The sequence below is a fragment of the Crocodylus siamensis genome, chromosome 8 (genome assembly GCF_052110815.1).
Source record: "Crocodylus siamensis isolate JL-2025a chromosome 8, ASM5211081v1, whole genome shotgun sequence".
NCBI lineage: Eukaryota > Metazoa > Chordata > Crocodylia > Crocodylidae > Crocodylus > Crocodylus siamensis.
Genome location: NC_143402.1, coordinates 27,529,346 through 27,542,989, shown reverse-complemented (window position 1 = coordinate 27,542,989; position 13,644 = coordinate 27,529,346). Strand labels below are relative to the sequence as shown.

The 13,644-nt window shown below is 40.5% G+C and overlaps 1 protein-coding gene across 2 annotated transcripts in view; it reads left to right on the top strand.

Annotated features, from left to right (window-relative positions):
- CHM (CHM Rab escort protein) overlaps positions 1-13,644 on the top strand; it is a 145,815-nt gene that overhangs the window by 119,010 nt on the left and 13,161 nt on the right. For both annotated transcript variants that reach the window (XM_090059407.1, XM_090059406.1), the window contains one exon: positions 1,803-1,899. In XM_090059407.1, coding sequence (XP_089915533.1) covers positions 1,803-1,899 — 97 coding nt within the window. The remainder of the gene's footprint in view (positions 1-1,802; positions 1,900-13,644) is intronic.

Sequence of the window (13,644 nt, the reverse complement as noted above, 5' to 3'; positions counted from 1 at the left end):
TCATATGCAGCTTCTGGGACTCAGCCAGATCTGTGTGTCACCAGGGGGCTCTGCTAGCTGTGGGCCATGAGTGCGCTGAGGGCCTGCCACCTGCTGCTGCCACCAGCAGTAGGGGCTGTGCGCTATGGGGGAGGATGTTTGTGTGTGTGTGGGGGGGGTCCTGCACACACCTACACACAGCCTTCACAAACTCCACATCCACCCACACACACTCCCATACCCACACTCCCTCCGCAGATCCTCCCCACACAAACCTCACATCCACTCACTCACTCCACAAATCCCACGTGCACACACAAATCCAACACACACCCCATGCCCACCCCTCAACCATGCCTTACACCCCCCACACACAATGTACAAAGATAAGACTTTATTTTGAACTATTATGCAATCACCTCTATACACTATGCAAATACACATAAATCAGGACAAAAATATTTTTTGAAAGAAAATCAAAATATGTTATAGTAGATGTTGTTTTTATATATATCATTTGGTTTTTTTCTGGTTTGAATATGGCAACCCCCTTTCCCCCTCCAAAGGAATACTTCCAGGGGCAAGGGGAGGGACTTCAATTAGCAAAGGTCAGGGGTTAGGGGGTGGGACTTCTGGTCCCAAGATGAAGATAAGAAGTTGGGGCACCTGTAAAGGGGCGGAGATACCCTTGTGGTCCTCGACAGCTCACCAAAAGTCGTTAAGCAACCCTCCAGCCGAAATACTTGCGCACCCCGACCTTTCCTCTTCCCAACCAATGGTCTTGCAGCCAGCAGCCACCAACCAAGTGTCAACTCCACCATACATTTGGCTTCCCCAGTCCCTCCTGTTCTCAACACCTTTCTGTCCAGAACCAAAAAACTACTTACCAGTCTCTTGCCACATCACAGGGTATGATTTCAAAAGGAGTGTATTCTTTGTATCAGGTTGGGGGAAAATGGTATTTCTGGGCAGAAAAAGTTCAAGAGCCATTCTTCTAAAAACAGTTATATTTATCCTGGATGATTAAACTTGATGTCATGACATTGCAGATCTTACTAACCATTGACTGCTCACATGAGTAGAGTTTTCAGGTTAAGTCCCATAGATATGTTTCTAAAAATAGTTTCATTAGGAAACTGGAAAGTAAAGCTGTGTGGCAGTAATATTTACTGTCTACAGTTACTTTTTACCTGAACTCTTGAGTTGTCTTGATATTGCAGGTTGTCTCTTCCTTCTTGTTACTCTACTTTAACACAGACTTTTTTATGAATCCTTAAAGCAGCTCATAAAAATAAATAAATCTGCTGTGTGTATGTATGGGAATTGACAATAACTGGTTCTCAGGAGTTTTAGTCTGTTTGGCAAATACATATTTATGGGGTTGATAGACTGAATATTTATTCTGTAGTCTGTAACAGCTCTTTTTATGACCATGTACCTACTCGGGTCTGAATTTCTTAGAAATGATTTGTGGAACTCAAATTAAACCATCTTATTTTCTCTAATTCCAAGACATTTTGAAATTTGATAGTCCATAACAGCATTAATTTTGACTACTTTGCAAGTGCATATTAAGATAGTGTTATGTAGGCAAGACTCTAGTGTGTAGGCATTAAAGCAATACTTGCAATATTTGTTTAAAATAGCATGTGTTTTTTTGGTGCTTGAAGATCAAGGCACTTCTAGGTAATTTTAAATAATTTATTAGCAGTGGAATGATAAATTATACCAATTTACATGCAAAACAATGAAAAACAAATCATGTTGCTTCCTAGTCTAGATTTATATTCAGAATTTTCTGTTCTTCTCATTCTGTTTGATAGATTTCTGTTTTAACTGTGCCACCAGTGGAACCTGGACAGCCAGTAGTTTATGTCATTGAGTTGTGTTCTTCAACCATGACGTGCATGAAAGGCACCTGTAAGTAGAGCGTTACCTGTATTGTGCTGATCTTTTTTCCATTGCTGGCATCAACTGTGAAAACATATTGTTAAAATATCATTTTGAGTTGTTCTTTAATTACACAATTATAACATTCCTGCCTGACCAAATCCATCTATATTAGCTCGTCTCCGTCAGTGGGTGAGAAAAATGGTGCTGCTTGCCCTCATGATATTCTAGTATCATGTATTAGTATTTCATATATTTCATGGCTAAGTACAGACATTCAAAAAGCCCAAGCCTGAATCAATTCAATCTTTGCAGGTTAGTCTAAACTGTGGAGATTGAACTGAGAAGCAAGTGAATAGACCCTCACTTTTGATTCTGGAAATGAAGCCACATGCCTATACTGGCTCAGTCTAGAAGCTAGGAGGCACTAAAGCAAGCCCTTCCTTCCCTTTGGCAGTGGCAGAAGGTTGGAGAGCAGCTGGGAGAGAAGTCCTCTAGGCTCTTCTCCCCTCCCTGCTCAAGCGGAGGTGGGAGAGGGGTGCAGCCAGGCCCGGGCAGGCCTTTGAGTACAATTGGGTGTGCCTTAATCCCCCTCTCCCCCCGCCCCCTCTACACCACTGGACCCCAGCTGGGATCTTCCTGGCAGGGGCACAGCAGCCCTTGCCAGACTTTTCCTCTCTACTTGAGGGGCGAGGGCTTGGCCCAGGCCGGGCCCCTGAGGCAAAGTGGGGGGAAAGGGGGTTTAATCCCCCCTCCCTCCCCTCTCTCACCACCATAGTATCCCAGCAGCAGTCAGCCTGGCAGAGGCACAGCAGTCCCTGACAGGCTTGCTCCTGCCACCTGAGTGGTGAGCAGGGGGCAAAAGCCTGGCAGGGGCTGTTGCACCCCTGCCAGGCAGACCGTAGCTGGGGTTCCATGCCAATGGGAAAGGGGAGGGAAGAGCAATTAATCCCCCCTCTCTTCACCCACTTCGATGCAAGTTGCCAGCCCGGGGTCTGGCCATTCCCTCTACCCCTGAGTAGGGAAAAGACTAGTAGGGGCTGAAGTCCGAGGCAGGATTTCCCACCTGCACCCCCTTCTCAGCCAGCCAGAGCAGTGATAGTGCTTTGGCTGGGGAGCAAAAGGGCGGGGCCAGCCCTGCTTCTCTGGAGCAGACAGTACAACCCAGCCCAGGGCTGAAAAGCATCCTGGGATACTGGGGGACTGTGAGTTAACTTAAACCAGGAAGAGGTCTGGCTCAGAAGTTTCATAAACTGGTTTGACCTAAATCAGTTAAGTCTGATACTACATTCAGCCAGGTTTATCTTAAAGCAGTTTCAGCCATTTTGTTATGTGCACTGAACTTCTGTTTTGTTACAGGTTTAAACTGGTTTCTGATCACTTAAACCAGTTTATGTGTAACTTCTGTCCCTAGCCCATGATCAGTACTGGGGGCTATTTGTATTTAAAACTATTGTAGTAAAGCTCATATGCCAGTATTATTTATTTATACTCTTGCTATGATGACTTTAACTGTAAGAGATATATTGTACCTTATTTCTAAATGAGTCACTGGGGAACGCAGATTGTGCAGTTATAGTTATCACAGTCAGTTATAGTCAGAATCACATGTTGTTATATCCCATTTGACTAACAAGATATAGCATAGTAGAAATAGATACAACTGTATTTTTTAGCTTTTCAGCGCTTAACACAGGATCAAATCTTGTTCTCATGTCTAATTTCACTACTACCATTGAAATGAATAGTACTAGTATAGGGTTTTGTCTTAATAGTGTAGTTATATATCCTGCTTGATTATTTCCTTAAAACAGTCTAGTGAAAATATTCAGTTCTTTGACTTCCTATACTAGGAGGTTTTAATAGTAAACTACAAAGCTCCTGGATATATTTGTTGTTGTTTTATTGCATCATTTCTTATGTAAAGCTGCTCCCAATATCTCATCTTTTAAAGTTAGAGATGTAGAGTTCTGGCTTCTTTTTTGCAGAGGATTCATGTTAGTCCAGTGGTCAGGGTCCCTGGCATCAGAGAATCTGGATAGGATGGGATAATTATGATGAGGCAAGGTACTTAAAATTCTTTCCTCCCAGGGGCACAATATCCACAGTTGGCAAAGAGAGGGAGTATCATTAGGGTATACAGATTCTGTTTTGCTAATGATACATTTAGGTAGTACAGTCTGCAGTTATTCTCCTTCACAAATGGAAACTCACCATCAATACCAAGAAGTTGGGTGGTATAAATGCCATTGCATACCCTAACCATTTTTAAGTAAAGCCAGGGTGGAACTCCTGCCATAGATCAAGTGAGGTATTGCTGGTTACATTTGCTTCACTTTACTTACCTATGTAGTAACCTTCCTAGCCCCAGTAACAGTATCCACAAGCATGCTGTGCTGGTCCAGGCAGATTACCTTCTAAATTGGTAGTATTGGGTGCATCTAAATTTACTGTAGAGTTGATTAATTAGCTCCACAATAAAGCATCACCATATACCAGGGGTAGGCAACCCCCAGCATGGGTGCCAGAGCTTGGCACACAAAGGCTTTTTGCTTGGCATGTGCACTTTGGAGCAGATGGCAGGGAAGGGGCCAGGGCTGTGCTGCCAGAACAAGGATCGAGCCCCTCATAGCTCTCCTACCATCTGGCCCTGGCATACCAACATCTTACAAGTCAAGGTTTTAGGTGTTTTTGGCACTCAAAAATGTTGCCGACCCTGGCCATATACACATGTACCAGTATCAGAGTGCAGTAGATTAATTAACTGCATCATAAGGTATCACTGTCAGGAACAGTACTATCTTACAGTGCAGTTACTTAATGCACCAAGGTGCATATGTAGATGGTAACCAGGGCTGGCTGGCACACAGGGGTGAAAAAATGAAGGGGCCACCTGCTGTCCAGCCCTGCACTTTAGCACCCTCATGCTCTAGCCAGCCCCTCTGCCACCCAGTGCCTGAGCCCCCAGGCAACCTGGGGCTGCTCTGCCCCAGTTCAAATTGCTGTATTCCCAGGTGCAGCATCTGCACGTGTACCCTAGACTGCAGCAGTTTAAGCATCCACATGTGCCATTAAGGCACCGTGATAAACTCTGGTGCAAACTCCATCAGAGTTTATCACATTGGTTTAATGGCACATGTAGATGCATCCAGTGTATAGCTGCTTGAGCAGGCTGGCTGGCATGGGTTAATTGGCACTGACAGTGGTGCTAATTATTCTCTCCCAAATACCATGCAGTTGTTAGTGGTTTAAGAGGCAGCCTGCCCAAAGCTCTAAACTTATACTAGGGTTATTACTGCCAGAGATGGTTAGTTTACCAGTCATCTTATGGATTTATTGGAGACTGGAAGACTGAATCATTGTTGGGTTTATGGTTTTGTTGGTCTCTTCCAACTTTATCCAATGAAATCCTGCGATAAAGTTGTTTTTTTCAGTTTTTGTTTGTCCTGTTCGTTTTATTTCTTCTGGTGTCATCTGAATCTTAGCTGATGCTTCTTTTAAGTTTGTTCCTTTAAAGGACAAACTGCTGAGGCCAATATATTATATACAGCACATAAAGTTAACAATTTTCTTTTTGTAGTTGTAGAATTTAGTTCCAATAATGAGATTACTGGAGGTTTTCATCCATAATGACTTCATAAAGGAAATGAAATCTTCTCAGAATTTTATTGCTTATATTGACTATTTCTGCATTAAGGCTTTTAATTTTAAAAAATTATATTAAGAACTGACCTGTCCAAAGAGGGCCTTCCGGTGTTTCCATTAAAATTTTCTATTTACAAGGGTTTATGACTGAACTGTTAACATTTGGTATAGACTGAAACAGTCAAACTTGTTGCTCACATTGGAACTAAAAAAAATCTTTCCTAAATTCTATTCTAAGGGCTTGTCAGTTTGAGGCCTTTTATAGTGATGAAGTAAAAAGAGATCATAGCCATTGTTTCATTGTTTAACACAGGGATTTTCAACCTTTTTAAGGAGTTGTACGCTTTCTGGTGGTGGTGGCTGCACACAGGGGGAGAGGGCTTGCGCAGGATGGTGGTGGTGGCCACTTGCAAGCTTCCCCACCCCCCAACCTCCGGGTCTGGCTGGCACCTATGCAGCCCGCAGAGGGGAGCCACTGCCCTTGCCCCACCCTGCTCCCTGCAATGGCATGGGGTGGTAGGTGGTGGCACTCCCTCCCCACCCACCTGCACATACCTCCTAGCACCTTTCCAAGCAAGCCCTGAGAGGTATGCGTACCCCCAGTTGACAACCCCTGACTTAACACTTTAAGAGCAGATGATCCTAAAAATGATAATCACCTTTTTCCACTGTTACCTGAATTTTAATTTAGATCTTCAAATGGACCGTGAAATAATCCACCCAGCCACTTAGACCCTAAAAAATTTATTTCCTGTGTATAAATAAAAAATTGTTTAAAGAAGGAAGTCTGTAATTAGATACTTACACTGCATAGTACTTCAATTATGTGGCAAATGCTCAACCATTTAAATAACAAATTTGCAGTTTTGATGTTTTTTCTATTTATTATAAAACACACAGCAGGAAATCACTCAGGAAGCATTAATGTTCAAAACTGAATATGGACTCACGTCCAAGCAATATTTCTGATAACACAAAAGTCTGGTTTGACTCTGTGCTATCATGCAGTTCCCCCTACATTATTACTTTGACTTCAGACAGAATTCTATAGCCTTACCTGAGAATTTTTGTTTTGATAGACTTAAAGCAGCAAAAAGTTTGCAAATTATTGTTTTGTTATTGTACTTAACTATTGATGAGTTGGTAGTCTTTTACCAAAGTGCTGAAATACTGTGGCAGGATTTTGGGTACAGGTAAATTCTAAAAGCAGGGAACATTTCATAAATCTCCTGCTTTACTTTTACATCATTATCTGTAAATAGGTTTATCCTGACTGATTTCTCCTTCAAACAATTACTTAAGATAAGTATACAAATACATCTACTCTTTGATCACAGTGCATAAATGACAGGCACATAATCTGTGTTGCTAGCTGAGTGGAACCAAACTCCTTCACTTGCCCTAAAAATTGAGACTGTAATGATGAAATCATGAACTAAACTCATCGTTCTTCCTGCTAGAAGAATTACTTGAAGACAAATGTTGGCAACCACTGTAACTAATGCAGTTATACCTGAGTAAATCACACATAATCAAAATATATACTGATGAGACTGTGACTCATAGCCATAACCTCAAAGGTAATAAAAATGATTTTATAGAAAGTAAATGATGTGAACTTTGATGATTTATAGCTGTTTTTTGAGAAAAATAGATTGTATTACAGTGTTTGAGATAGTGAACAATTTAGTTAAGGTTGCAAGACAACTTTCATTATCACCACCTGTTTTCTTATTTCTGTAAGATAAGTCACCTTTTGGCCTGAAAATTTCCATTCATGGTCAAATTTGATGGTGACCTTTTAAAATTCAAGATAACCCCTTTAGGTTTGTTTTCTGGTTTAGCCTTTTTGTTATCAAATATAAGAAAAACATGAAGGATTATAATTCAGTTCCCATTGAAGTCAATGGCAAAACTTTAGTTGACTTCACTAGAAGCAGTGAATATCACTCAAGATTTCACTCATCTTTTGTGCTAATAAATGGCATAACTGAACTTCAACCCTGTTCCTTATATGGGGCTAGATTTCAATAATAAATAATGTGTAATGAATTTGAATTACAAAGCAATAATGCTTTTTAAAAACAGGATTGTACATGTGTGCATTTACATTTTTTTTATATTTTAAGCTGTTGCCTATGTTACTGTAGGATAGATAAAAATGTATTAACATAGAAAACATGAGTAGGATGAACTGAAAACCTGATCAGTTTTCGTTGCATACTTCTGGATTTGTACAAAAGCCAGCTGAGCTTTTCCACAATGCTGGAATGACTGTGTTTCTTTTTATCCCAAATATCACAGTGTATCACTGCAAAGGCCTGAACCAATGCCCTGTTCTGCTTTATCAGTGCAGCAGCACAGCTTCTTCAAGAACCATCCCATCCATGAGTTTCTCCTTCACTGCTTCTGAGTAAAGGAGTCTACTAACAGTTTTATAACACAATCTTTTATATGTGAGTGAGTGACTGTAGAATCAGATAGAACTAATGCAGCAGAGTAGCTGCCTGCCTCTCAAAAAAAGACTTTGTGAGCCAGATAAAGGTTCCAGGTAGTTGCTGCATAGGGGCTTCTCTTTGAGGGTGATCCAGGCACTCAGGCATCCCCGCCTAACAAAACAGAAGAGGAAAGGTACCCTTCAGCTGCCCCACGTGACATTTTCCTTCTTTATTTTAATTAAAAATACATACACAAAAATAAATATGAAATCTGTATTAACACATTTCAAATTTAATTAGAAATTAAGAAAGTGTATATGTTTAGAAATAATGATCTGCCCATACTGCATAAGGGACGTTCAGAAAATTTGTAGTTTGACTTAGAAGCAGTTTGCTTGGGTTTTCAACATAAGCCATCAACATAGATGTGCTTGGGCCGTTGTAGCTGCAGTTTCATTATACCAGTCTTCCAGAAATTCTTGTCTTGCATGTTCAGAAACTCTTTGGCTGCTGTAGTCACCCTAATATATAATCATTAAACTTCTTCCACAGAGGTATTAATTCAGCTTGGCACTGTCTGCCTTATGCCAGTTAGATGAGGAAGCAGATTAAAACCATGTTGGATTGCTTTTGGTTATTGCAATCTGGGATGTGTAGAATGGTGGGAATGCAATGGAAGTTTTCCATTTAGCTTCCATAGATTTGTTCTTAATGGGTTCACAAACACAGCAGTTCATTAGGATAGTACTCCGTTGAAGGCCTTTCTTAGGGGCGGATCCAGGGGATGGTGTTACTAGTGCATTTGCACTTTTCTTTGATCCCTGTTTCAGCCACAGTTTAAAGCCAACTGTCTGGTAGTGGCAGCAGCATTTCTAGTCAGGCAGTACTGAGGGAGCCACTTCATGGATTATTGTAATATATCTGATCCCTTGTAAACTCTTCATTCCAAAGATATTAATGACCCTCTTCCTTTTAATGGTCTTGATGTTGTGCCAGTCATGCTATCTTTTGCTCTGCATTTCTGCTGCTGTTGGATGCTCCTGCTATTGAAGCTCCTATTTCACAGCCCACAGCTTGTTTTCAGCTCATTCCAATTAAGTTATTTTTTCCTTCAATCTAAAATTGAATAATACAACTCTAGGCCCCTGGCATATTAGTAAAGCTTCTAGTTTATTTTTAACTGGAGAAAAGTATGGATTTCTTTTATATTTGATGATGCACCTCACCATCTGGACCCCCTTTTCAACATTCTAGCTCGTCCCATGATCTTGTTTGTCAAAAGGTAGTAAATCATGATCATCTCTTCACTGTCCCAAAACCATAGCTATAACCATACCACCTTAAACTTCTTAGGAGATGGAGACTGTCTGTTTCCTCTGCCTGCTCCTCTGTTTTGTCTTAGATTCCAAATGGTGAGAGTATATATCATCATAAGTTGCAGTCCTGCTCGTGAATTTTTCTTGTTTTTCTTGAAATCACTCCAGAAGGTCCCTGTAAATATTAAGTTGTTCTTTTTTCAGTTCAGATCTTGATCATGTGTTGGTCTTCATTAAGGATGACATGCATGGCCCAGTGCTGATGCTCAATGGTTCGGACATCTGCCTGACTGATCTTCTATCACTTGTGACTGTCTTATGCTGTGGTGGTCATGGTAGCTCCTCAGTGTTGGTTCTCCTTCGAATAAATGCAGATGTTCTTTTTCTTTTTTTTTTTTTTTTTTTTTTTACTGTGTGAAATCATCTTCAAGTGTTGCCATCATACCCTTGTGGAATTCCTTGGAGGTCAGCCCTTTATTAAAAAGGTATCTGATCGCCACTCTGATTTCTTTCTCTTGTTTTTTTCAAATTTTGAGTGACTAAACTTCAACACATCCTCATACAAGTTCTGCAGAGATTAAAAAAATGCTACTAACAAGAAATGTATAAATAGCAGTGTTTTGATCTGTGAAATCTGAACTTTAGTCCATCATTAAATAAGTCAGGCTAGATACTTTCTGAATGTGCCTTGAACTTTGTATTTTCAGTTTTGATTACTTATATAGCATCCTAAATGTGGATTTCATGCATGGAAAAGATTGAACCATTGTATTCTAGCAATGTAGAATCATTCTGTTTTATATTTCAAAGATATTTGTATGGTTTAATTTTAGGATCTTGAAATCAGTCTGTCCCTTTGTTGTATTTCCCAACCTGACAAACAAAGTCTATTTGCTTACTTTTTCTTAATGATTAATGGTAATATGGAAACAATAAACATTTGTAATGTCGTTTTTTGACATTGCACGAAACAGTTGTGCATGCATTTAGTTTTTATAACATTCATCAAAAGCCAGTATATATGGTAGTTAATATTTGGTGCTCTGCTCTGTATTCCCTCAGACTTTGGACTGTTTACCTCCACTGCCAATGGTTATTCAACATGGTAAATAAAACAAGCCCAGGAGTAATGGAATTTAGTATCCTATAGAAAGCTCAGTACACCATTTTTTAAATGTGTTTATGGCTGTGTGATGGTTTGGACCCCATATGTTGCTGCCCATAAGCCAATTTGAATTGTTTTAGCATTAGTTTAGTAAGGTATTGAATGTTACTTTGAATTTACTTTTGGAATTCACTTAAACCGTAATTTTGTGGCATAACCCCCTCCCAGTTTCCCCTCCACCCATATTGGTTAGTTCTTAAAGGACACTGTGGAGTTCAGTGTTCAAAGCACTTATTTTACAAGGGGAAATCGTAGGCACAGTTTGCCCATTTACTTCTGTGCTGCCAGACATAAACTTTGGGTAGATTGGGTGAACACAAAAATTCAGGTAATAACTCCACATGGGGTGCATCTACGTATGCGCTTTACTTCAGAGTTGACTAATTAGTTACACAGTCAAATGTCACCATCTACATGTGTGCTGATGTTTGGGCACAGTAAGTGAATTAACTCTGCTGTAGGATAGTACTGTCCAGGACAAGTACTGTCCCACGGCAGAGAAATTTATGCCGCCTCAACACACGGGTTGACATTAATGGGACTGGCTGGGCATGAGGGTGCTACATGTGGGGGCTGCCTGCTGGTTAGCCCTGCACTGTAGCATCCTTTTGCCCCAGTCAGCCCTGACACCCTGACCCAGAGCCCACGGCTGACCCCTGAACCTGCGACCAACCTGGGGCTGCTCCACCACAGCTCTAACTGCTGGAGTCCCAGGCTCCTGTGTATATGCTGCATCTGGGAGCCACTGACTCCAGTGCAAACTGTGCCAGAGTTTATTGCTCTGTGCTAATTGCACGTGTAGATTCACCCTTCTGCTATTACTGCATCAGTTCTAATCCATCTTTAACAAGGGAAGACTCCTAATGAATTCGTGGTGAAATGTTGATATGCAGCTTTAATATATTACTGCAGTTTCTAGGAGAGTTAAATCTATACACTTGTTCACCTTTCCTTCTCTATTCTCTTGATGTCAGGTAGTCTGTTCAGTGTGTTCCTCACTGGCAAACCATATCTCTCCTCTCAGCCTGGGCTTAGGACTCCTGCTGGGGAATAATTCTCCAGAATGTTTTACATTCAAAGCTCCAGACACAGCAGATATCAGAGTCCCTTTGCAATACTCCTGTAGCTTCTGTTCCCTCATTTTGTGCAGTCAGAATATCTAGCAACAAGATACATAGGATAAAGTGATTCAGATTCCCTTCCCTGGGACTGTGCTGTCTCCCACAGGAATTTATAAAATGGCAAGTCTTTTTTCATAAACCAGATATATAGGATTTGTTCCTTCACTATTATATATTTTGTTTCCCTGGTATACTTTTTGTCTGTCACAGAGTCCTCTGTTCTCTTGAGTTTTGTCCAAGGATTGAAGAAGGATGTTCTTTTAAACTTACTTTTAAAGACACAACACATCTTTTATAAATCTAAATCTCTTATAAATTCTAGATTTCTCGTAAATTATTCTTATAATAATATTGTCAAAGCTCCTCTGAAGCTTGAAAATGTCTTGGTCTGTCCTTAAAGATAAGAAGAAATGTCTAAAATGTCTAAATATATCTTACTTATATCTTACAAATAAGTATGAGTGGATGTCTAATTTTATAGGTTCTCATGCTTCTTGAGAGCATGCTTCTTGAGGGGACTTGCTGCAAAATCTCACTTTACATGGCTAATGTGAGAGGCCATTAGGTGCATGGAAACCTAGGTGAAATCTAGTTTGGATTAGATTTACATAGCAGGTTATTTCAGGAGTAATACCCCATTTCTGTCAAAAATTTACCTTCAGAAACTGAGTTTTCAGAGTAACATCTGACATCTTTTTCCACATATTCTCTTGACCAACTGTTTGGCCTGCTGAGGAACAAAAAGCAGTTATTGAGGCCATTAACAAGGGGGAAATGTAATTCCCTCCCTTTACAGTTAAAGGACCTTCAGATTACCCAACATTTGTGAGCATTCCTGTTGATGCTTTCTAGAAGCCCGTATTTTGTTTGGCTGTGTCGGCCTCTCTTGCTTTTCAGAGTTCAAGCATCCAGACTGAAAGTGTACATGTGGTTTCCTCCTTGCTTTCCCAAGACTGATGAGTACCTCTCTCCTAAATGGAAATTTCAGAGTGGGCCCTCATCTGGGCGACATCCATGTTGGATGAGGAAGGGGGAGGTAACTTGATATTAGTAGAGAAATGAAGTTGAATTGACTCATCCCAAAGATCAGTCAGTACTTTCTTTAACATTAAAAAAATAATTAACTACAACATATTGCACCCTCCTTCATCTTTTGATACAGTAGTTTCGCTTTACATGTTGGAATAAAAGAGAGCCAATTTTGTGGAGAGCTGGATATTTTGGAAAGTTCACTAGGCTGTGAAACAAAGAAAAACAATAGCATGAAGCTCTAGTCTCTTGATGAGTCTGCATTACAGATGAGAATACTGAAATCCATCATTAATGTCATTCTTCCAAGACTTCAGAAGAAGAAAATAAATCTCTTGAGAACTTACAAGATTGTGGAAAGTCACCAAAGACACCTTAGCTTCTGCTATAGCGGGAAGGATTTTAAATTTGTAATTTCCATGTGGATGGAAATCAGGCTTCACTAAGGTAGACTAAAGAGGAGTTATTTCTTCCTTAAAATAAAAAGGAGGCCTGCCTACAGTAACTGGATAACTGTTTCCTCCAGTCCCTTTAATATACCAAATGTTATGCAGAGTCAGAGAGCAGCTACTGTCTGCCTTCAGGAACATAGTTTGTAGGGAATGAAGGGAAGATCAAATTATAGCCTCTATAGCTTGTTTTAGTCATTGTGTGAGAAAGATCTTTGGTTGTGTCTATGCCACCTCTGTGCCATTCTCAGAAGCACTTATACACTGCTGCTCTACGTCAGCCAGCTCCCCAAAATGAAAGAAATGCACCTACCAGGAGTGTGTTCAGCACATACCTGTTGTTCTGAGGTGTGTGCAGTGTTTTCTCAGGTGGTATCTGATTGCTGTCACTTCTTTGATATACAGGCTGCAACTGTTGGTGTGTTCTGGAAGGCCAGCGCGGCAAGCAGTCTTCCAGATTCCAAAGGCGATGCAGAAAAACAGCCCAGATCTGTGTTAGGTAGCAAAAACTCAGAAAGGTTTATTGTCCTTGGACAGTACACCAGTTGGTCTGATTAACAGTCAGTCCACCTTAGTGAAGCTTGTCCTTGACAGGTAAAGACACTGTATGTT